The sequence below is a fragment of the Peromyscus eremicus genome, chromosome 9 (assembly GCF_949786415.1).
Source record: "Peromyscus eremicus chromosome 9, PerEre_H2_v1, whole genome shotgun sequence".
Lineage (NCBI taxonomy): Eukaryota > Metazoa > Chordata > Mammalia > Rodentia > Cricetidae > Peromyscus > Peromyscus eremicus.
In genome coordinates, this window is record NC_081425.1 from 103,975,671 (window position 1) to 103,998,169 (window position 22,499).

At 46.3% G+C, this 22,499-nt stretch overlaps 1 protein-coding gene across 2 annotated transcripts in view; it reads left to right on the forward strand.

The window, feature by feature from the left end:
• Window positions 1-282: 282 nt before the first annotated feature.
• Rarb (retinoic acid receptor beta) overlaps window positions 283-22,499 on the forward strand; it is a 147,352-nt gene continuing 125,135 nt past the window's right edge. Inside the window, exon 1 of one of the 2 annotated variants that reach the window (XM_059274180.1) lies at window positions 283-995. In XM_059274180.1, the coding sequence (XP_059130163.1) occupies window positions 839-995 (157 nt within the window). In that variant the 5' untranslated portion in view covers window positions 283-838. Of the gene's footprint in view, window positions 996-5,175; window positions 5,239-22,499 lie in introns of those variants that run through there. The other variant, XM_059274182.1, reaches the window with a different exon arrangement.

Genomic DNA, 22,499 nt, shown 5'->3' on the forward strand with positions numbered 1-22,499 from the left:
ACAGAAGTGCCAAGATACCTAAGTTGCAAGGGCTTCGCCAGGCACAGCGGAGCAGGGAGGAATTTCAGAGGCGGGCTGGGGGCGAGGGTCTCCCCGCCAGGGCCGGGCCGATGAAAAGGCGCACACCGCAGCCGCGCTCCCGCTCCTCCCTGCGCTCCTGGCATTGTTTGCAAGCTGAGCCGTGGGGAGCACCGCGCGGCTGGCCGCGGCCTCGCTGGCTGCCGGCTCTTGCAGGGCTGCTGGGAGTTTTTAAGCGCTGTGAGAATCCTGGGAGTTGGTGATGTCAGACTGGTTGGGTCATTTGAAGGTTAGCAGCCCGGGAAGGGTTCACCGAAAGTTCACTCGCATATATTAGGCAATTCAATCTTTCATTCCGTGTGACAGAAGTGGTAGGAAGTGAGCTGCTCGGAGGCAGGAGGGTCTATTCTTTGCCAAAGGGGGGACCAGAGTTCCCCTGCGCCGCGGCCGCAGGACTGGGATGCCGAGGACGCGAGCCACCCGGGCAGGGCGCGTCTGGGCACCGGCGGGGTAGGACCCGCGCGCTCCCGGAGGCCTGCGCGGGCGTCGCCTGGAAGGGAGAACTTGGGATCGGTGCGGGAACCCCCGCCCCGGCTGGATCGGCCGAGCGAGCCTGGAAAATGGTAAATGATCATTTGGATCAATTACAGGCTTTTAGCTGGCTTGTCTGTCATAATTCATGATTCGGGGCTGGGAAAAAGACCAACAGCCTACGTGCCAAAAAAGGGGCAGAGTTTGATGGAGTTCGTGGACTTTTCTGTGCCGCTCGCCTCCACACCTAGAGGATAAGCACTTTTGCAGAGCGCGGTGCGGAGAGATCATGTTTGACTGTATGGATGTTCTGTCAGTGAGTCCCGGGCAGATCCTGGATTTCTACACCGCGAGCCCGTCCTCCTGCATGCTGCAGGAAAAGGCTCTCAAAGCCTGCCTCAGTGGATTCACCCAGGCCGAATGGCAGCACCGGCACACTGCTCAATGTAGGTTTATTATTTTTTTCCTTTCTTTTACCAAGAAAAAAATGTCTCTCTTGCATGCAATAAAGACACTGGAATAAAGTGCGATGGTGGCAAGACAAAGGGTTTAATGATTTAATGCTGAAGGGTGTGATCGGCTGGCATGCATATGGATTCCATCTCTGCTGAAATTCCCTCTTGGAGGTTTTCTTCCCTAGAAATGCCTCCTGAGCCCCTGCTCTCCTTTCCCAACCCATTCTCTCTTGAAAATAGTTTTTAAAATATGTTCGGAGAGAAGGGGAAAATAGGTGACCACAATACTTTGAAACGTTCTTCAAGTAGTGCAACCTGACACACCATGCAATTTGTGTTAAATGGGTGCAGAGGGTAGTTTAACGTGGCTGGAATTAGCCACAAGCCCAGTAACACTTGTGCATTTCAGCAGCACATAAGTAATTAAAATATGACATCGTCCCTTCAAGGAATGAAACCTTATGAAGGCGTTTGCTCCCCGAGTTCATAATGCACAGGGCAGGATGGTGCAGGATGCTGCCTCCCTTATTCCCTTCGCTGAGCAAAGGCAATATGTCTTAGCATTGACCCCACTGCCACCTCTCCAAGTCACTTTGTTGGTCTAAGAAGTTGCTGTTTTGCTAGAGAACTCCTGGCCACCAACACCCCTTGGGCTGGCCATTCATTATTTCCGTATCTTACAATTCAGCCAGGAGTCTGGACTTCAGTTAAAGGAAAAGAAATCTAAAAGAGGTAGCCTCATTTTTAAAAACAATATTGACTGTTTGGTTATCTGATGCTGACATGGTGCCTTGGCTCCATTGGTCAACAGTAGCTCAGCTTCAGGCCTGAGAAATGACCAGGAGTCCTGGGAAATCCTACCTAGGGCGGGCTGCGGTGGGGGCCTGCAGGATGCCTAGCCACCCTGACAGTGATTTAGATAAATGGCTCATCTATCTATCAAAATGTTTTTAGTGCTTGATTTGACAATCCATTGGAGCATTAGCCTGAAAATGACATTTTAAATCTTTGTTTTCAAAGAGGTCAAAGTTTAACTAGAAGAAATCGAGTTTTCCTAACAACATGGTGGCTTGTCTAAGGAGAGGTAAGAAAGGCAAGCAGAGTAGGGGCAGTGGCCACATGTCAGCTGACCTCCCTGAAACTTTTTCCTCAGAAAGAGAAAAAGGAAAAGGGGAAAAAAAAGACTTGCTTCTTGGGCCAGAAAATCAACAGGTTTGTAGCTGGGAAATCAATAACCATTTGGTGCCACCAGCCTGGCCGTCCAACTTAACGTTCGCAGAGGCACAGGCAGGCAGACGGAGCGTAGCTCCAGGAAATGCCTTCCTGGTCATACCCTTTCCTGGCTGTTGCTCACTTTCTTTTGGGGGAAGGCAGAGAAACTTAGTGTTAAAGAGCATTTTCCGATCCACTAGCAGGTCCTCGGAACCCTTCTAACAATACCAATAAAATAATGTGGACATTCTGGTTGGCATCCCGGGAACTGGGCATTGTGAACTGACTTGTTAGAGAGGATTGTCCCGAAACATATTTTATAATAGAAGAATGAACTGTCCTGGGAAGAGATTCCGTGGAGCAGAGTTACTTGTAGAAATTCTCCCCGTTTGCAATTAGCCTTCCTAACCTGCCTCTTGGGTTGCCAGAGTGGAGGGAAAAGCTTTGTTTGTTCTCGAACAAGTTAAACAAGGGATTTGCTTTATCTGGGGAGAGCTGGTGCTGAATGTGTCACTCACCCAGGGCAAGCTGATAAGCAAAAAGTGTTGGTAACAGCAAGGTTTAGCTAATCAAAGAAACCTGCATTAGACAAAGTAAATAAAGGCGTTTGACAAAAGCGTTTCAGAAATTCCAGTGTCTTATTTTTGTAAGCAGGGCAATCAGTGCTCACTGTGGTCAGCTTCAGCTAGGGTTTCAACCCCATGCTCCAACTAGGAGCTGAACTAGTCAAGTGTCAACATTGCCCGTGCCCTGCAGACTGGCTCTGTTCTCCACAAACCGCTGAATCCCAGACCTTCCCGTTGGTCCAGAAATTATATCTTTCGAGGATAAATAAAAACAAAACATTCTTTTAAACAAAAGTTCTAGTGGAAGTATCTGTGTCTTGCAGTGCTGGGGCTTTTGAAATGAAAGCCTACGAGAGCCACATTTGCATAAGTAACAGCTTAAATCCCATGGACTTAGTTGTCCGTTTTACCTAATGGCTGTTTTGAAAAGGTACAGAACAGCTTTGCTCTAACACGGAGGAAACAGTGGGCAGAGAGGCAAACCTGGTACTAAATTCCCCACAGAACTATCCTTGTAAGCCTACTTACATTTTTTAGTGTGTGTGTTCAAAAACCTTTGAACGTAAGAATGCCCCCAGAACCTCACTTGGTAAAGTGTTAGAATACTCCCTTTATTTTCCTTTTAATTTTAAAGACGGAAAACTGATATGCCAGCCAGCTGTTGGTTTGGAGCAGGGCCTGAGGATTGTTTGGTATAAACATTGGAAATCAGGATTAGGGGCGACTAAGGGAATGTGGTGTAAATAACAGAAAGAAGGCAACCCTGGAAGGCATCCATCCGGGTCACTAAGTGTCTACTCAGATGCCTCCTCGATTCTCTTGGTTTTAGGTAACCCCAGATGTTTTCTGCAGTAATTGCTCTGTGGGCACAGGATAAATCTTAATATTTTTTGATCTAAATATAGTTGCTTTTGGTGAAATCACAAGTGTGACAACATCTTGGCCCATTTCCTTGTGTTCTCCCTTTTCAGCACATCAAAAGAAGGCAGAAAAAAAGTGTTTTGTTTTGTTTTTTTTTTAATAGGGTTTTGCCCATTCAGAAGAAATTATTTTTAAAATGAATAGTAGCGATGTGTGATTAAGGAGGAAGAAAAGTTCCCCTCACAGAGCCCGGAGACCCGGATTTGAAGCATTAAGCAGGATCTAAGTGCTCTCCTAGTGAGCTATAACTTGAGGTCAAAGTGGCAGAGTCAAAGTTACCTTCTGAAAGATAGACTCACTGGAGAAGGACAGCCGCCATACGAACTGAGTGGCGTTTTGAATAAATATTTCAGTGAAAAGGCCCAATTGTTTTCCTAAAGTAGGACATAATTTTCTGCGCTCAGCCACATGACCGGTAAGTAACACCATCCTAAAGAGGAGAAAGGACAGGGGCCTTCTGAAAACAAAAGGTGCACAAAGTTTTCCTTCCCGGTCCAAAAAAAAGGAGGAATAATGGAATTTTGTCAATTTCCAGATAAATGGGTAGGTTTGCAAACTGGGATCAGGAAAACAAAAAAAGCAGTAATTAAATTTTACTGCCAGAAATGGTGCATTCCCAAAACCAAGTCCTGGGAGGGGAGGTACCCAGGATCTACTTAACCTTCCACTGCTGCCCTTCGAGCCTGATTAGCAGCTCTGGTTTGAATTTGGCTGTCCAGTGGGAATATGAAAGCTCTGGCACTGGGTCTGACCTTTTTTTTCTTAATCTGTGAGTGACCACAATGTCAGTTTCTGTCAGGTTAGCTGGCCTGAATGAGGTTTTCCTTCTCATTTTGGACTATCCAGAGCCAGCAAATACCATCCCGGTTTTCTGTTTCCATTTTGTTTTTCTTTTCTAATAATCACATGAATAAAACAATATTTTTTGAATTTCAGATACATTTTTTTTTTTACCGTCGACATGTTAAGCAGGAAAATGGCTGAAAAAGAAAGAAAATCTTAGTTTTCTCTTTTACACATTCAGCAAGGTCATTAACTACTACTCCAAAAAGGAAATACATGATTAATGATAAAGATTATCAATTCTGCTCATAGGAAAATTATCATTCTTTAAATTTAAAAAGTTTTTGAAGAAGAAAGGCTGGGAAGCTTTTAACTAGGAACTTGGTGTCAGGGAGGAAGGTGGAAATGGAAAACTCAGACACTATCCATGAAACTCATTTCCAACTCGCCCAGGTCTAACAATACAAGCTGTGGGCATTTAGAATAGTGGTTCTCAACCTATGGGTCTCGACCCCTTTGCAAGTCTAAGGACTTTTTCACAGAGGTCACCTAAGACCATCTAAAACCACAGATGTTTACATTATGATCCATAACAGAAAAGTTACAGTTATGAAGTAGCAACAAAAATAATTTTATGGTTGGGAGGGTCACCACGACATGAGGAACTGTATTAAAGGGTTGTGGCATCAGAAGGTTGAGGACCGGTGCGTTAGAAGCCTTGAAGAGAATCTTCTGCAGAGTTTGAGCTGCATGTAAGTGCCGATAAATTCATCCTTAAATGGCATTTTTATACTTTAAATGTTCTAATATAAATTCAGTTAACTATCAATTAAATAGATTATTTCGGATATGGGAGTTTTTGATGAAGGTTAATCAGAAAAATCTTGGCTGGAAACCTTTCCCAAGATATTGATGTCGAATCTTGCCTTTCAAATTACAGGGCAGTTACGGCAATTATCTATCTCGGGGTTTCTAGAAAACCTTCATTTCAAATATTCTGCCGCAGTTCCACGTCAGTCAGTGAAATATGCCAGATATTTCACCATTACGACATCTCCTAGGTTGCCCCTTGAACCCACGGTTGGCACAGAAAGCCTTACGATACCATGGTCAATATAACTGGAGAGGCCACAACTTAATTTTTCCGTTATAACTGGGGATCGCCTTGTGTTTCTGGGTCATTCTAACAAGCACTGATTCCTTTTGTAGCCAGTTGTAGATCGGTAAATGGAAGGCTAGCTCGGCAAGGGCAGGTGCTGCTTCCCAGTGGGAGCCGTGGGAGCCGGAGTGGGACGGGGGAGGGGCGTGGAACTCAGCTGAAAGGTTACAAACACAATCGTACCAACCCTTTACCAGTTTTTTAGGAAGTTGAGATTTGAGGTGTTGGAAGAAGGAGGATGGTCACTTCAGATTGCAGATTGATCGGGATCCTGCCAGAAAGTGGCTTGGTCTAAGTACCTCCTTTTAAATAGGAAGTGCGATAACCTCCCCACACCCACCCCAGGGAGATCTTGTGACACCATCTCATCAGTCAGTCGGCTGCCCTGAATCCTCTTTTCATGCCTGGCTTCCTGCTTCATCATTAAGATTTGCTGGGGATGGTGGTCCACGCCTTTAATCCTAGCACTTGGGAGATGCAAGCAGGCAGATCTCTGAGTTCGAGGCTAGCCTGGTCTATATAGTGAGCTGCAGTCCAGCCAGGGTTATATGGTGAGACCCTGTCTCAATTAAAAATTAAAGAAAGAAAAAGTGACGCGAGATCTGAATCTCATATCCAAGCCTCTTTAAATGATAAGGTTCCAAGTTCCGACTACAAGGAGCAGGAGAGATGATATCTAGGGCTTTCTGCTTCTCTTGGAGCTCCGGCAGGTACCGGGCTGTGGGTTCGCTTACTCTCCGGCCTTGCTAGGTGTGGAGCTGCAGGGTGGTGAGGTGGGTAAGATTCTGGCTTGTGCAGAAAAAGGCCAGGATAACAGGAAGTGACGTCAGACCAGTTACCCCTTCTGAGCCCTTCCTCCAGAGTCCAGGGCTTTAGGGCCACCAATGGAGAGAACCCACTCAGGGACCGGAGAGAGAAAGCTCAGATTTAAAAGGGTCATGGTGAGCGATCACTTCCCTGACACCCCACAAGAGAACCAAGAATAACTTGATGGCAATGGGGAATTTTAATAAAAATTCTGAGACTTTATTTTCAGTCCTGTGGCGGGCGCCTCTTCCCCAGCTGGCAGCTGTGGGATTCTTGTCTTCTAAGACCATCCAGCAATGAGCAGATACCAACCACCCACAAACCCTGTCAGCTCCGCCACCAAAGTGTGAGGAAATTCACAGTTAGGGCCAATCCCTAGGACTCCCATTAGTTTTTCCAGCTCAAAGTTTCCAACTCACTTTGCATCACGTGACCTGTTCATTTGCTCCCAGACCCGAAGTCAATGCCTTTTCTCCGCTTTCTAGTTCCCTTTTGACTTAAACTTCAGGTTATTCGCTTTTTCAAATATCTGCCTTGAGATGTAGAGAAAGTCCAAATGTAAGGCTCCATCGTATTTTCTAAGCGCACACTTGTCTTTAAGGTCACACCTTTGTAAAATTTAATATGCAGTTATTCTCCTAACTTGACCCTGACTTGGGGGGGAAAGGCTTGTTTTTCTGATAGGCTTGGTGGCACTCTCCTGTAATCAGGTGCATGGGAGGTGAAAGCAGGAGAATTGGGAGTTCAGGACCAAAGCAGGGGTGGTGATGGGGTGATCTGGCCTGAGCTGGCTACTCCCTTCCTAATAAGACACACACACAAACCAACAAAAACAGCGTTTTTTGTTGTTCTGTATTAACTACTGTTTTTCCACAAGTTAAAATTTTACCAAATTCAAAATCTGCAAGTAAGACTGAACAAGTACATCAGTTCACAGGGAAAGGGAGATTTGGATCTCATTTATCCCAATTTTCTTCCAATTTCCAGAACAAATGAAGAAGCAATATAATAACTCCCTCTTCTCAAAAAATATTAAAGGTTGCCACAGCTACGGCCTTTGTTATGACATCAAAGTCCATAATTATAAAAAGGCTGGTGGCGGGAAGGGCCTTTCAGCTTCAAACGATTTTTTAGGATCTGGCCTATTGGAAAGCTTGTGGGGATAATTAGCTAAAATGGAAGTGGAGGCTGTGAAATCTAGTTCCTGATGTTTTCATTTAGCTCAGTACCACCATGTGTTGTTGAAGAGAATTCTTAAAGGCACACGTAATTATTTCATTATGGTCCGCAGAAAGCTTTCATTGGCTTTAATGACAAGAAGCTGTATAAAAAGGCATACATTTTAATTAGTCCGTCTTATATTTACATCAGATAAATAACAAATAATTGATGAAAAACAAGTCTTTGGAATGGATGGCTTCACATAGTATGCTGGTTACAGTTTAGTGATGAGACATTTCCCTGTTGCTTTGCATTTTAATTATCTAGACCTTGTCGTGGTGGCGCGTGAAACTGAGGTACTGATGTTGCCATTTCCACAGCGAAATAATCGCGCTGAATGCCTCCAAATTGAAAGCTGGAAAAGGTAGCTAGCCACACGTCTCCGAGGAAGTAAATTACCAGTTCCATTAATTTTCTGTTCGTTAGCACGCCTTTGATCATGCGAATCTTTGTGCTTCACCTTTTCGGAGTGAGAGCTTCTGTGGTTTCCTGTGTGTAGCAGCTTCATTTCCAGTCTGAAGACTTGAATGCCGGTACCTTGTCAAGTATGCACGGCAAATTCAAAGAGCCTTCTCCATGTTCCAGGCTTGTTTCTCCTTTGATTTTTATATGAAAACCCATTTCACATGATTCATCTGTTTTGGTGTACAGAACACTAATTGTTATTATTGATTTTTAAATTCCATGACCATTACAAGTCCCCCAGATGACTGGCAGATAAAGGGTAATAATGCATGGAGTTCTGGACTGTTTCATGTTTGTCTGGAGTACTTTATGTGGTCAATATTAACTGCCCCATTGAAACTAACTGCTGTATCAAATAACAGTCAATCAAATGAATGTGCTTAGAGATTATTTATTGAAAGCTTTAATTGTTCACTGGGGCCCTGCTTATCAGAGGAAACAATAGGAACTGGAGGTGGGAAGAAGTTTGGATTGGCAAGTTGGAGGATACAGAGAAGCTGGGCTCTCTCTACTGCTCTGTGGCTGAGAGTCTGCGGGAGAGAGCCTGTCACCTGTGCGTTGAAGGCCCAGTGAGAGGACAGGATTTCCCTCCCCTCAGCAGAGGCTGTGAGAGCTGTACCTCCCTGCACTTCAGGCTGATTCCTGCCCTCATGTCACAGCTTCCCCTTCCTTATGTCTCTTGGCATCTGCTCCCCATCACTGCCTGATGGTCCTAGATAACAGAAACAGCTTGACTGGACACAGGGTCGATTTCTACAGCTATGAAATGGGGGTAATAATGTCTGCCACGCAGGATCTGTGGAAGGATTGGCGAGCATGTAAATTAAGATTCTATTCTTGGGAACACACAGTAGTCACTGGCTGTGATTTCCTCTCTGCCTTAAGTATGTTGCCTGTGGCAGATGCACACTGGCTAATAATGGCTACTACTTTTGTGGTCATTTCTGTTTTATCACTTTCCTGCCGTCTGTAGCTCCTCACCTTGATGACAATCCTTCCTGCTTATCACAGTTTGAACAACTCTGGTCCTGATTCAGGGGCAGCCATTCACCAAACCTCCAGATTTGCACACATTACTGACAGTGAAAAGTAGCCTTGTCTTACAAAGGCTTGCTTACAAAGTTGTTGTGGTACTCTTAGCCCAGAGATGCATGCCACTGTGGCACCTACATCCTCATCATTTGATGATGTTTTAGATGCTGTAGAGTGCCATCCAGCAAAGGCTCTTGGGTGTCTGTCCTGTGCCAGGTGCCTTGATATGATCTTTGAGGATATCAAGAACGTTCAGCCCCTGTCTCTGCTCTCTCCAAACTTGGGAGAAACTAGAGTGTGTCATGTGACACACACCTTGTCACATAAGCACGTCCCTGGGACTTTGAACCTAAGATTGATGGTGGAAACAACAGGGGATCCCTGAGACCCACAGCTGGAGTGTAAGTGGGTGATCAGATGGTGTATCCATTTTTTGTCCCAGTAGAGACCCATGGTTATACCCAAATGAGATACTTAAAAAGAAGCCTTTAAGGCCGGGCGGTAGTGGCGCACGCCTTTGATCCCAGCACTTGGGAGGCAGAGCCAGGCGGATCTCTGTGAGTTTGAGGCCAGCCTGGGCTACCAAGTGAGTCCCAGGAAAGGCGCAAAGCTACACAGAGAAACCCTGTCTCGGAAAAAAAAAAAAAAAAAAAAAGAAGCCTTTAAGCCTGCATTGAATGATGAATTAAGTGCATGTCGTCCAGGCTAACTTCCGGAGAGCTGCTTTGTAGATGTTTCTGGAGTATCTAGGGAGTAATTGTGTTCCTTGGGGATGGAGTTGAATTTACTTAGACTCTTGGAAATGTCTCATCCTTTATGATTGCCCCTGTGGCTTACTGGGTAACACACCATCCCAAAACTTAGTGTCCTAACCCTTTGTTATCTGGTTATCCTATAGATATAGTCAGACCTCTCACTAAACTGAATGTGACATCAGCTGGGGCAATGGTATCCAGTATCAGGAAAGCTTCCTCCAAGGGCTGTGTGCGGACTGACTATGGTGGAGAGTGCAGCTGGGGCCATTGCCTGGAGGACCAGAGAGGGGGCACAAAGGGAGGCTTCTCATAACCCAAGAGCCAGCCTTCCAAGGACAAATGGAAGTGACTCTCAAAGACTCAGAGGGGCCTACACTGTGTTCTGGGGCCAATCAGTGACAGGGCTAGCCCAGAGTCACTGTCCAGTGATCTTTAGTCTGCACAACATCATGCCATGTGTGCTGCACAGTAGGAAGACAGTAGTGTCTTCTGAGCAAGGCCACATTGAAGAATGATCTGTGACACTTAGTGAGTTTGCCTTTTGGCTCCTTTTATATTTAGCAGAATTCTACATTACTGACTGTATATTCAGTTAGTCCACCACAGACTGTGAGAAGGATATTGTTTTCCACAGTGTATAGATGAGGAAGTTGAACTTCAGAGCAGGCAAGTGACATGACTGAGGTTACACAGCCAACAGTGAGCCTGGGTGACAATCCCACCAAGCTGATCTTTTCTTCCACAGTTTCCACTTTGCAGGTCTGTAGCCTCTGCCATTAGACTGTCATCTCTATCTACTGAGTGGACACTTCCCCTAATATGTTTTATGTCCTAATAACGCCAAGAAAGGCCCCCAGGAGTGTTGGGGGAGGGCGGGAAGACTAGAAAGCCCCAGGACTGTGGCTCACACGACTTCCTCTGATTACATTATTCTCTCAAACATGAACGATGGCCTTCGAGACCGTGAAGGAAAGGACTGGAGCTGTGAGGAACCTTTACACTCCAGTCTCTTTGTTCTGGCATCCTGTTTGTTGTGGGCTGTGCTCCTAGTCACTGCCAATGCTCCTGAGGCTGAGGCTGCAGCAGATTGGTTAGCACTCACCGAGGTTCTTGGGGAGACAAGCCCTGGGAAATGCAGCTTTTCACGCGGCCACTCTGGTTTCTGTAAATATGTCCAAGTGGTTTGTGCAAGGTAGTGCCTTAAACAGCGTCTTCCATTACCAACAATAAAACCAGGCAGAAGAGGAGAGGGGAGGGGAGGGGAGGGGAGAGGAGGGGAAAGAAGAGAGAAGGGGGAAAAGTCTTCTTGAGATGATGAAACTGAATGATGCTTTTGACATCTGCTACTGCCTGAAGTATCTGTGTGTATAGAGGATCCCAACCTTAATTAACCATAATTTTTTGTCAAACTTACAATAATCATGATTATTCTTGGCTATTCAGATACTCTTCTCACTCAGTGACTTCAGTTCAAACACACTGTGTTGGAAGTCAAATGGTGGCCCCAGATGCAGGTGTTTCATGTGATGGTGGATGACCTCATGGCCCATGTTGCACAGCAGCCTTAGCCCCCCCACCTACTACCTGCGTTCTGGGACTTGAGCTCCATGTTGCCTCACTTTTCCATCTGTGAAATTGGTCTGTGATGCATACCTTACAAACTTAAGGTCAAAGTCTTAAAGACTTGAGGGAAAGATATGTGACATGCATCCTAGTTTGTGCCTCTATTACTGTGGTAAACACTGACCAAAAGAAACTTGGAGTGGAAAGGGCTTATTTAGCTTACACATTCTGAGGACACTCTTTTGTTGAGGGAAGTCAGGGCAGACACTCCAGCAAGAGCAGAGGCAGAAACCGGCTTGTTCTTGTTCAACTGCTTTTCTTATACAGCCCAAGCCCATCTGCCTGGGAATGACACCACCCACAGTGGGCTGAGCCCTCCCACATCAATCATTAATTAAGAAAATGCTCCACAGGCCTGCCCACAGGCCAATATGATAGAGGCAAGTCCTTAGTTGAGGTTTCTTCTTCTCAGGTGACTGTAGTTTTTGTTAAGTTGACAAAAACTAGTAAGTACAGCATGCAATACTTGTTAAAGCAAACTATGTTCCCCAATGCTTTATTGTGAGAGAACAATTTAAGGGTAGAAAAGTTGAAAGTATTCTCAGTGAACAACCAGATGCTGCAGCCATCTCTGCCATTAGGCATGTTCACTGTGTCTGTTTGCTTCCTTTTGTATGTACAGATATGTGCCCTTGAGCATGTCTGCCCATGTGCCTGCAAGTGCTCGACTGTGTGTGTGCATGCTTGCAAGTGTGTACATGTGTGAATACATCCGTGTGTGGTTCCCCACCAGGAGATCTCTGAGGTCAGTGCATGATATATATGTGTGTGTGTGTGTGTGTGTGTGTGTGTGTGTGTGTGTGTGTGTATATATATATATATATATATATCTGTTTTATCAAGTCTGGTATAATTCTTGGTCCACTATGAGCACTCAGTTAACTGTACACTCTGAAGTCATGGAGATGTTCAGTCCACATTTTTTTTTTGTACATTCCATACCAATGCTCTTCAATAGAACCTTCCATATGATAGAAGCATTATGTTATCACACGCATTGTCATCTAGAGTTACATGTGGCTCTTGAGCTTGTGACATGTAGCTAATATGTCTTAGGAAGTAAACTTGGAAGTTTATTTTATCAGAATTAATTTACCTTTCCGTCGCCATGTGGCTTGTGAACTGGCGGAGCCGTGTACTTCAGCTGTTACTGTTCTTCTGTCTGCCTCCCTTTTCCCTTCAGCCTGTCTTCTCTTCTCTTGCTATTAGCAAGCTCTAATTATCTCTTTAAGTCGATGGCAAACAGACCACAGGAGAATGTAAACAGTTGCAGGGCTGGGAGCTCAGTCAAATGTTGAATTGTTTTTCCCTCTTAGAAGAACGGTTCTCCAGGCCTGGCAAAGGCTTCCCTCTTCCTTTGCAGAGGACCAGTGGGTTGGAGGTAGCAGTTGTATCATGGGAGCAAACCATGTGTCCATCTCAATCCTGGGTTTGCAGTGGACTCGGTATTCTAACATCTTCAAACTACTTTCAAATCAGCTTGGATATCTCAACAAACTTCAAGGAAGCTGTACTCTATGGAAGTCCCTATTTGTTTCTGGAAAGTTCCAAGCACTTTCTTCTGCAGGAGTTTTTTCCCCTGAATACATCGTATGTTCATTGTTTGTAACCCAGGACCTGGCACACAATGGATGCTCAGAAATAGCGTCCATTAGAAATAGCTGGATGTAGTTCAGTGGACATGAACTTGAATTGCAGAACACCTCAGGTGTTTTCTGCTTTTGGTGGTTATGCAAAACATAGGAAGTGATGTCAAGGCAGCTGCCAAAGCTGGGGTAGCTCCTTCTTCCTGCCACAAGAAGCCCTTATGGGTGTGATCTGGGAAACTTGCATCCTGAAAACAGGTGCTGATTTCATGTGGCTTTGGGTGCTCCCATTGGTGGCAGCATAGATTTTTCTGATGGCCTTTCCTGTTCACTAAGACAGTACCATTTCCCTCCTCCTCCCCTTCCACCCAGCTCTAGAAAGCGTGAAAAAAGAAAATAGAAATAAAGCTAAAACACAAATTAGGAGAAACTTGACCCAAGTTTACTTCCTGCCTCAGTGTCTGCAAGTTGGGACTGGTCTTTACTAAAATGAGGCCATCACATTATTCCAGTATTTACAAGGTTTCCTGGGAGCTGGTACTTAACGAGGTAATGGACTGAGGAGGAGGCCACTGCTGCTCCCCTCATCTTACAGAAGAGCGTTTGTGGGCAAGAGGGAAGCAGAGCTGAGTCACAGTGGCTGAGGAGTAGTGAGGATGCGGGGCTCTACACCTGTGTGAGGGCACTATGCTGTGCCAACCATCTACAAAACATCCCCACTTACTGTGGGAGGAGGGCAGGCAGGGAGGCCTGGGAACCTCAGAACCCACAGAGCAAGTGCTCCCAAGTGAAAGAAAAAAATACTTTTAACAAAATGGGCAGTTACTCTAATTGCTGTGCCCTACTGTTCAGCTCCCTCTATGTCCTAATTCATTAAATTATGTGCACACACAGGCTTATTATTTACAGATGTTTGCACTTTTAACTGCTCATAGGAAACAGATGTTTCACAAAAGGTAAACAGGCCAGTGATCTAAGCCCTCCTTTAGGGGGTATCAAGTGAGTCTTACAGCCCATTACCTCAGGCCCTCTGTGATGGTTGTGAATTGCAGTGTCCAGTGTGGGGAGAAGAATTCACTCCCCCAAGGGAGAAAATAAAACACAGCAGCCCATAAGCAGACATCTGCATCCCTGAAGAGCGTGCACAGGTGACAGGCAGGTAGCATTCACACAGAAGCAGCTCACTGGATGTGCTGGAGAGTTTATAAGCAATTGGGGAAACAGGAAGACAGTCCAATGAGGAGACTTGATTACAAAGTTTGGGGCCACATGCATGTGGAAGTCTTGCCACCTTTTCAAACCAATGACCTGATAAGAATCAGCTTTCTGATGCCTCGTGTGGTGGCACATGGCTACAGTCCTGGTACTCGGGAGGCAGAGACAGGGGATTGCTGCAAGTTCACAGCTGCATGGTGAGGCCCTGTCTCAGAAGCCAAACAACACAACAAAGAATCCGAGTGACTAGTTCGTCACTTTGCCACATACTGGGGCAGAAGCAGTAGATACGTAAGTGGGTAGTGACTTCAAATTTTCAGAATACTGGGGAACAATAATCTCTCCAAAGTGCACAGTGAGATGCATTGTTTATGAACTGCCACGAGTTCTCTACACAATCAAATGAGAAATTAGCAATAAGTTTGCCGATATCAGATCACTCTGTACACTGAGACCTGGAAACAGTCACAGTCAGGGTGGAAGATGGGTATGAAATATTAAGGGACGTATCAGGTTTATTGCATATTTGACCGTGAAAGTGCATTTTATTTTGTCTTATGGACCTTTAAAAAGTCCATATAATGGATTAAAGGTATTAAAACGCCCACATTCTGCCTGGCTGTAGGCCAGGAAACAGACATGAAAAATAATCCCACTAGACAGAAGACGCAGGAAGGAATTCAAAAATGTATTTATGGCAAGCATGTTGACCTCTGTGACTAATAAAAGTATATCCACGAGGTGAGCTTTGTAGAAAATGCCAGCCCCTTACAACACATTGTGGTACAGTGCCTTCAAAACATGGCCCACTCTCCGTGACATATGGCTGTCATGCGCTCTCTCTCGCTCTGGAAGTGAGGGAATTCATGAATTTTATCCTAACTTGGGAGGGTGCTGTAAGGGGGAGAAGTCTTAATTTAGTTTATCTTTAAACACGGGTCAGCAGATTAGCTCAATCTGGGCCATGGCCAGGCCACACCTATCAGTCATGTTTTGTGGATGGCTGCACACTCCCTCAGCAGCAGAGTCCAGCTGCTTGGACAGAAGCTGTGAAACCCACAGGGCCTGAGATGTTTACCGTGTGCCATTTGTTATAGACAACTTTGCTTTCAAACTTCAAAATCAAGCTGGACATGGTGGGTCCTGCCCGTAATCACTGTATTTGGGAGGCCGAGACGAAAGAATCACCTTGAGATCCAGGTCAGCCTAGACTAGCCAGTGAGACCCTGTCTCAAACAAACTGAGCAAAGCCCCCAAGAGACGGCAGTGGGGATGTGCCTTATCACTACAAGACTTACATGTGGGGATATGAAAAGGTGGGGTCTACAGCAAGCCAGTTTCTGTCTGTGAGACCTAGGCTATACCACGGAGCCTTAAAGCTGTGACTTCCTTGTGTGAATTACGGTACTTCTTGTGACCTGACTCAGCTCTCCATCACCCTTGTCACCAGAAAGCATACAGGGCAATGCAGTGACAGCATACTGCCAATCATCTGCCAGTGCGGACTATTACTGTCCTGAGGGCAAAGCTCATCAGTTGAGTGCAGGCTAGAGCCATCTCACGCTCCTGCTTGTCATGTGCTCTGCCCACATCACGGGAAAGCAAGGGAGCAAAGCTGCCATGTGGCCTAGTGATGCTCCTGTGTGCACAGCCGGGGCCCATCACATCCTCCCCTTCCTGGCTCCAGCAGGCTGTCTGCTGTTTTCCAGGTGTCTCTCTGTGTGACAGTCTCTCCTGATAACTTGCTTGATGAGGACTCAGTTGCAGCTACATAGCACTGGCTAGTCATGCTTGCCCAACCTGCCCTGTCCACCCAAATAGTCCATTATTTACTTAATGTATTTATGCATTTATTCATGTATGTATTTATTTATTCATTTTTATAGACTGGGTACCACTTTTTAGCCCAGGGTGGCCTTATACTAACAGCAATCCTCCTGCCTCAGAACCTCACCCCAAGTGCTGGGATGCTAGGCAACCTGGAACAGAGAACTGCCAGGATGAACCATGGGGGAGATCAACAGCACAGAGCTTTGGACAGATGTACATGGATGGGCTTAGAAAGAAATCAGAGGAGCTGGCTTGCTCCACTTACATAGTTCCAGAGACCCTCTCAGTTGTTAGAAGAGGAAATTGTTGTGGAAGGGAAAGTGAAAGAGACGGTTAGCCAATCAAGAGAGGACACCAATGGGGTGGGGGAGGTTGGAAGGTGCACAGCACCTTCCCCCCTTCCCCCAGAGTCACCCTGCCTGAATGGCACCATTCTGTTCAGGCAACGTACCAAGTGCTTTGTGATGATGTGACTTTTATTATTCTCAGTGATTCAAAGAGGGTCATGCTATTATTTTAGATCAGTAGAAAGTGAGGCTCAGAAGTTAAGGAGAACAACATTTTGTCACACAGCTCATGAATGATACACATGACTTTGAATCTAGGAAGGCTGGCTCCAGGGCTCAGACTTTCAACCTTGAGCCTCAAACAAGCCACCTATCTGTAAAGATGGACACATTTTTCCTTCTTTGGATATTTCCAGAATATTCAAGAAAGCCCGGGTTTTGGGAGTTGCTCACAGTTGGAACATTTTGAAGTTTTCCTTGGCAGTCTTTTTAAAAAAGAAATAAGAAGAAGACACTTTGAAAGGAGCAGCTTTCTCTCAAACAGGAATCCAGTTAGGAAGGAAGGGGAGCGTGAGCCACCGAGTCCGGCCTGGTTGTATGGTAAGCTGATGACTGTAGAAACTTGAGTGGTCTTGAAGAAAATGTCACCACCTGCAAACCTGTGCTTGCTGTGGAACTGGGCTCCACCAGTAACAGAACCTCCACACTAGTCATCTCAAGGCACAGGAGGGGTGGGCACTGTGTCCTGTGTCTCAGCTCCCTGCCAGGCCCTGTTGCGAAGGGGTTATCCAGCTCCCGTGTGGGACCTTCCACTTCAGCTGACAATGTCAGTGAAGTCCACAGGCTCTGGTTTCCGACTCTCATTTTTCTTCCTGCACCAAGTGAACTGGACAAGCAGGGCCTGCAGGAGCGAGGGGAAAACCTGATGTGTGGGTGGCTCACCTGTGAGGCCCCTTCCTGTGCCCACTGCTCGGGTCCCCAACCTAGAAAAGAAAAGGGTGTCATGCCCACCTCCCTGTCTCCCAGCTCCTGTTTTCTTAGTTTTTCAGTTTGTACATTTTGCTAACTGGGAATGAGTCTATCTGTCTGAACATTTAGGGAAGTCTTAAGAGCATATCAACTGTCTTCTCTTGATCCCTGGTTTAGACCTATACTCTTGAACCTAAGGCCAGTCAAGTTCAAAGACCTATCCAACACTGTTCCCTGGCCTCCAGCAAGTTGCCTTATCCACCTTGTGCCCCTGGCTTCTTGCTTCTACAAGGCTCATACAGCTAGTGCTTTCTAGGCATCCCCTAGGAATTAATGCATGTAAAACGCTTAGAGCAGAATGTGGGTGACTAGCATACCACCTGCTTAAATGTAACCTGTAACTATTGCTTGATGCAGTTATTTAGCTAAACTCCAGAGGCACTTGCCATTCCTGTGGTGACTGTGAGCCATATTAACACATGGACTTTCCCCCTCTGCCTCAGCACTCTAATAACCAAGTGTGAGCTCCTTTACCTGGGTGTTTTCACACCTCCTCACTGTGGCCCATGAGGAACTCATTCAAAATGCAGTGAGCATGCATCCCCCAATCCCCAGAGTGGACACAAACAAAGACGATTACCTCTGTGGTGTCCTGCATCTCTATCCAGAGTATTCCTGGGACTCTCTCCACCTAGCACAGCCTTTCCCACGCAGTGCTCTTTGTAATTTGGGCTAGGTCACTTTATGTTTAGGGGAAAGACATTCATTGGACATGATGAGATATCTTATAGCCTCCCGAGTGCCAGAGTATTTAATCTCCTTTAGTATAGAAATTGGGGACAGCTCTGACATGAAAGTAAAGTTGGTAACAGAGAAGAAGCACAGAGGGGCACACAAAAGGCACGGTGGCCTGTGAGAGCCTGCAGGGCAGGGAAAAGAGGATCCCCACTCAAGTGCAGCTTTATACAAGTCTACAACTGTGCCTGGCTCCGGTGGAGATCTTACCAGGTTAATTTATTCCTGGGAAGGTGTGAGGAGGTTCAGTCAGTCCTCCATCAGGTCTGGGCCATCTTGGTGGTCGAGGGTCTTAGCTACAGCAGAGGCTGCTGGTCCCCATCTCTCCAGCAGCAGCCCCACGACAACAGCCCCGAGTCCTGCAGTGTCCCCATAGGAGACACTGGTGCTGGTTAAGAACACTGCCCTAGAATAAGGAAGGTGGAAGGAAGTGTTTACAGGAAGGGTCTGCTGGTTAGCACCTATTGAGCCTTTACTGTATGTCAGTCTATGAGTTAACATTTATTTAGCTCTTACTGTATGTTGGTCTATTAATTAACATTTATTGAGCACTTAGTGTATGAAAAAGTCTATTAGTTATCATTTATTGAGCCCTTCCTGTATGCCAGGCAAGCTCCAAATATTGCTTCCCTTTTGTCAACAAGAATTTTAGGAACATCTGAATTTTCAGGAAGGAAGCACTGGGGCTCAGAGAAGTAAAGAAAACTCAGCAGTTACTATGTTCATGTGTGGTAGAGAGATGAAGTCCAGTTGGCTTGGCAGCCAAACCTACAAATCCCTTCATCTCCACAACGCCTATGCAGGCACATGATGTCATCAAGAGAACCGCACTGTGAGAAATAAATTAGCTTCACAGTTATTTTAGGCTGTGAATATGGCCTCCACCTGTAAGAAATGACACAGAAAAACTCAAGGGAATGTATACACAACCAAACAGAGCATTGTTTCTATGAAGAAACGTTTGTTTAAGTTCTCGTATCAATCATTCATGTTGGAGCCTCCTCAGAACATAGCAATGGGCGAAGGATTTCAGTGTTGCCTCCTGAAAATCATCTTTCCATTGCTTTCATTTTTCTCCTTTTAACTTTTATTTTATGTTTTGAGACAAGAGCTAGCCTGGACTCACAGACTGGCCTCAAATCTGCCAGTGTTCTGGCCTTAGTCTCCTGAGTGCTACAATTATAGATGTAACCACCATCTTGTTATTTTTTTGTAAGGCTGATGCCAACCTGGCTTTCACACACATTTATTGTGCACAAATAAAGAAGGTGTGTCTGCATGATGGACACTTTAATACTCCTGTTTTAGTCTTCTTTCAATCTAGGAAATCCGAGCACATGAAAACGATGTTAGTACAATAGCCACCTTAAAAGTTATGAGACTCCTGATTTAGAAGGAGGATGTGGAGCTGAACTCTTGTGGCATTGGGAGAAACTCTCGAGGGGACCTTAATATTGTGGCACACCCAGTTCCATGCTGACCTGACTCCCGAGGTAGCTCGGACTCCAGTGCCTCCAGCCAGATCATTAATTCACAGTTAGCAGTGTCGGCCTGCCGTGCTTTCGGGGAAAGTCTCTCTGAACCCTGGCCTGAGCTGATTTCGTCTGTCCCAGGAAACAGCATCACACAGAACACCTTAGAAGGTAAATTCCACATACATTCCCTGAAGTGGGATGGGTGTGACGAAGTTGAAATGTAGGTGTCGGGCATGTTGTGGTCCCTTGTGAAAATATGACATCAGTAACTATGGTAAAACTCATTCCCAGGAGTGCTGTCTCCTGCTGGTGGTGAGCTCAGACAGGTGGAGTGTGGGCTGAATGAGGCCCAGTTTCCCTCTCTCTTTGAGGTTCGGAGCTTGAATCATGTCAGTGTTGGGAAATCATGCCTGTGGACTAAAGAGAGAGGGCTACCCAGCTCCACAGTCCTAACTTTAGTGACTCTTCCCCGGCCTAAAACTAAGCTAGACAGGTGGAAAATGAAGACACGGAAAGTGAGTTTTCAGGACAGTGATTCTGTGTTGTCGGAGGGGAGAGCCCCGCCCCGCCCCGCCCCGCCCCGCCCCTCCCTGTGGTTTTGGGAAGGAGTGACGGGTTAGCAAGACCAGGAACATAGTAAGTGCTCAGTAGCCGGGCAGTGGTGGCGCACGCCTTTAATCCCAGCACTCGGGAGGCAGAGCCAGGCGGATCTCTGTGAGTTCCAGGCCAGCCTGGGCTACCAAGTGAGTTCCAGGAAAGGCGCAAAGCTACACAGAGAAACCCTGTCTCGAAAAAATAAAAAAAAAAAATAAAAAAAAAAAAAAATAAAAAGTAAGTGCTCAGTAAACAACAGACACTGCTCCTTCAGGTTCCTTCCGGGTAACTGAGCCCAGCACTGGCTGGAAGCCACAACCAAATTCGTGAGAGAGAAGAGGTTTCTGGTTTCGGGCAAGTTAATTCCACAGAGCGTACATCTTAGCTTGTGAAACATTTGCTCCCAGGTGCAGTGGGAAGCTGGTGGAGCTCCCAGCCAAGGAGACCCAGCAAAACGGAATCAGGAAGTGGTGAGGACAGTGGACGTACATTTTCATGTTGAAGTATCTCAATAGCAATGCACACAGGAATTATCTGGCTATTTTAGTAAGATGCCCAGATGATCCCCAGTCCCTGGGGTGTCCTCACATTAACCAGAATGGGGGTCAGGGACTATACTTTGAAAAGCAAGGCTTTCTTTAGCAACTCAGTAATCAGCCTTCGCCACAGAGCCTTTTCCAAGCCCTGCCTGTGTCCAGCACCTGTTACATGTGTGGTCAGAGTAGGAGAGAGAGTCTCACATGCCTTCTCCTGCTTCACCAGGGTCAGTGCTGATCTGGGCAAGCACACACAGCGCCAGGGTCACTGGCAGGTTACTGAGTCAGGACGCCAAGGCTGGGGTGGGGTTTCCCTGCGCTGCTCCTCCTCCCTGCCCTGGGAAGCATCCTCAGGCTCCACCACTGCGGCCTGCACTCCGAGGGAACCACACATTCGCAAACCTCCCTTTGAGAGGCCTGGGAGCCTCTTCCCCAGGCCTGGCTGGTGCAGTCTCCCCCACCCCCCACCCCCAGGGCGTCCCCAGGCCTGAAAATGACATGTTAATAAAAAGGCTCTGCAAGCTCGCTCGCGCATGCGCGCATGCAACAGCCCAATCTGGTTCTAATTACTTGTACTTTAGTTGAACTTTGGCGTTTCCTTTGACTTTCTCCCCTATGTATGTGAGCCGAGCTGTGGGCTTTGCGATCCTGCAGAGAATCTTCTGAAAGTGGGGCGGGGGAAGGGGGGCGCGTTCAGATCGGCTCTCTGGTGCCAACAAAAATCCAACCTAACGGGATGTTTTGACCAAATGCAACTTCGCCATTCGCCCTTAATTAGCTGCAGTGAGTCCTACCCGCCGACCCCAGATCTAGGCTCCAAACTCTCCAGGGGCTGTGCAGGAAATGCCTTTTGCTTTGCAGCCCCTTTTTCACCCAAGTATCAGCTGCCCAGAGGCTGCATTAAAATACAGTCTCAATCAGAAGGTTCTAGTAAAGAGGCAGGCCTTTTATGATGCCTGATACCTGCCTGCCTCTAATCAAGCCGAATATAGAATCCTGTAATCTGTCAACAGGGGCTAGTGGGCTGTAAATTAGCTCTCACAAAGGCCAAAGAATCTACTGAGCTCTTAAATGCACTATCTGCTCCTTAATCTAACCTTTAGAAAAATGCCAAGCACGAAAGGAATTGTGAAGCAGCTATTGTTGGAGACATTCTGTGTGTTTAAGGGACACTCGGGCGCTTTGTTGACAACAAGACACTTATACTGTGTTTTCCCAGGTGAGTCCAGTTATTGACTGCAACACCCACGCAACAGGCAGCTATGTTTGGGTTTTTCTTTTGTTTTGTTTTAAGGTTTTTCTTTTTTGCTTTATTTGGAGACCAAGCCAACCTCTAAGGCTATGGCAGTGTTTAAGAAGCTGCCTCGGTGGTGGTACTGGTCCTGTTTTTGTGCTGGCCCAATGGGTGTGGGCTTTTCTGGGCAGCCCAGGTGTGCAGGCAGGATCCCTGTGCTGGTCCCTGCACCTACCTCAGTAGCCTGCTGCCAGTCCCAGTGGGAGAGGCAAAAACTAACAGCCAGGGTTTGAACCTTTTCCAACAACTTGAGGGTGTGATTTTGTGTCTGTTAGAGCTAGTTTCTAGCTGCTGCTTTGGGATGGTCTTTGCTTTCCTCTGTCTCTATTGTGTTGAGATTCCTTTTGGTTTTGGTTGCGTGTGATCAGTT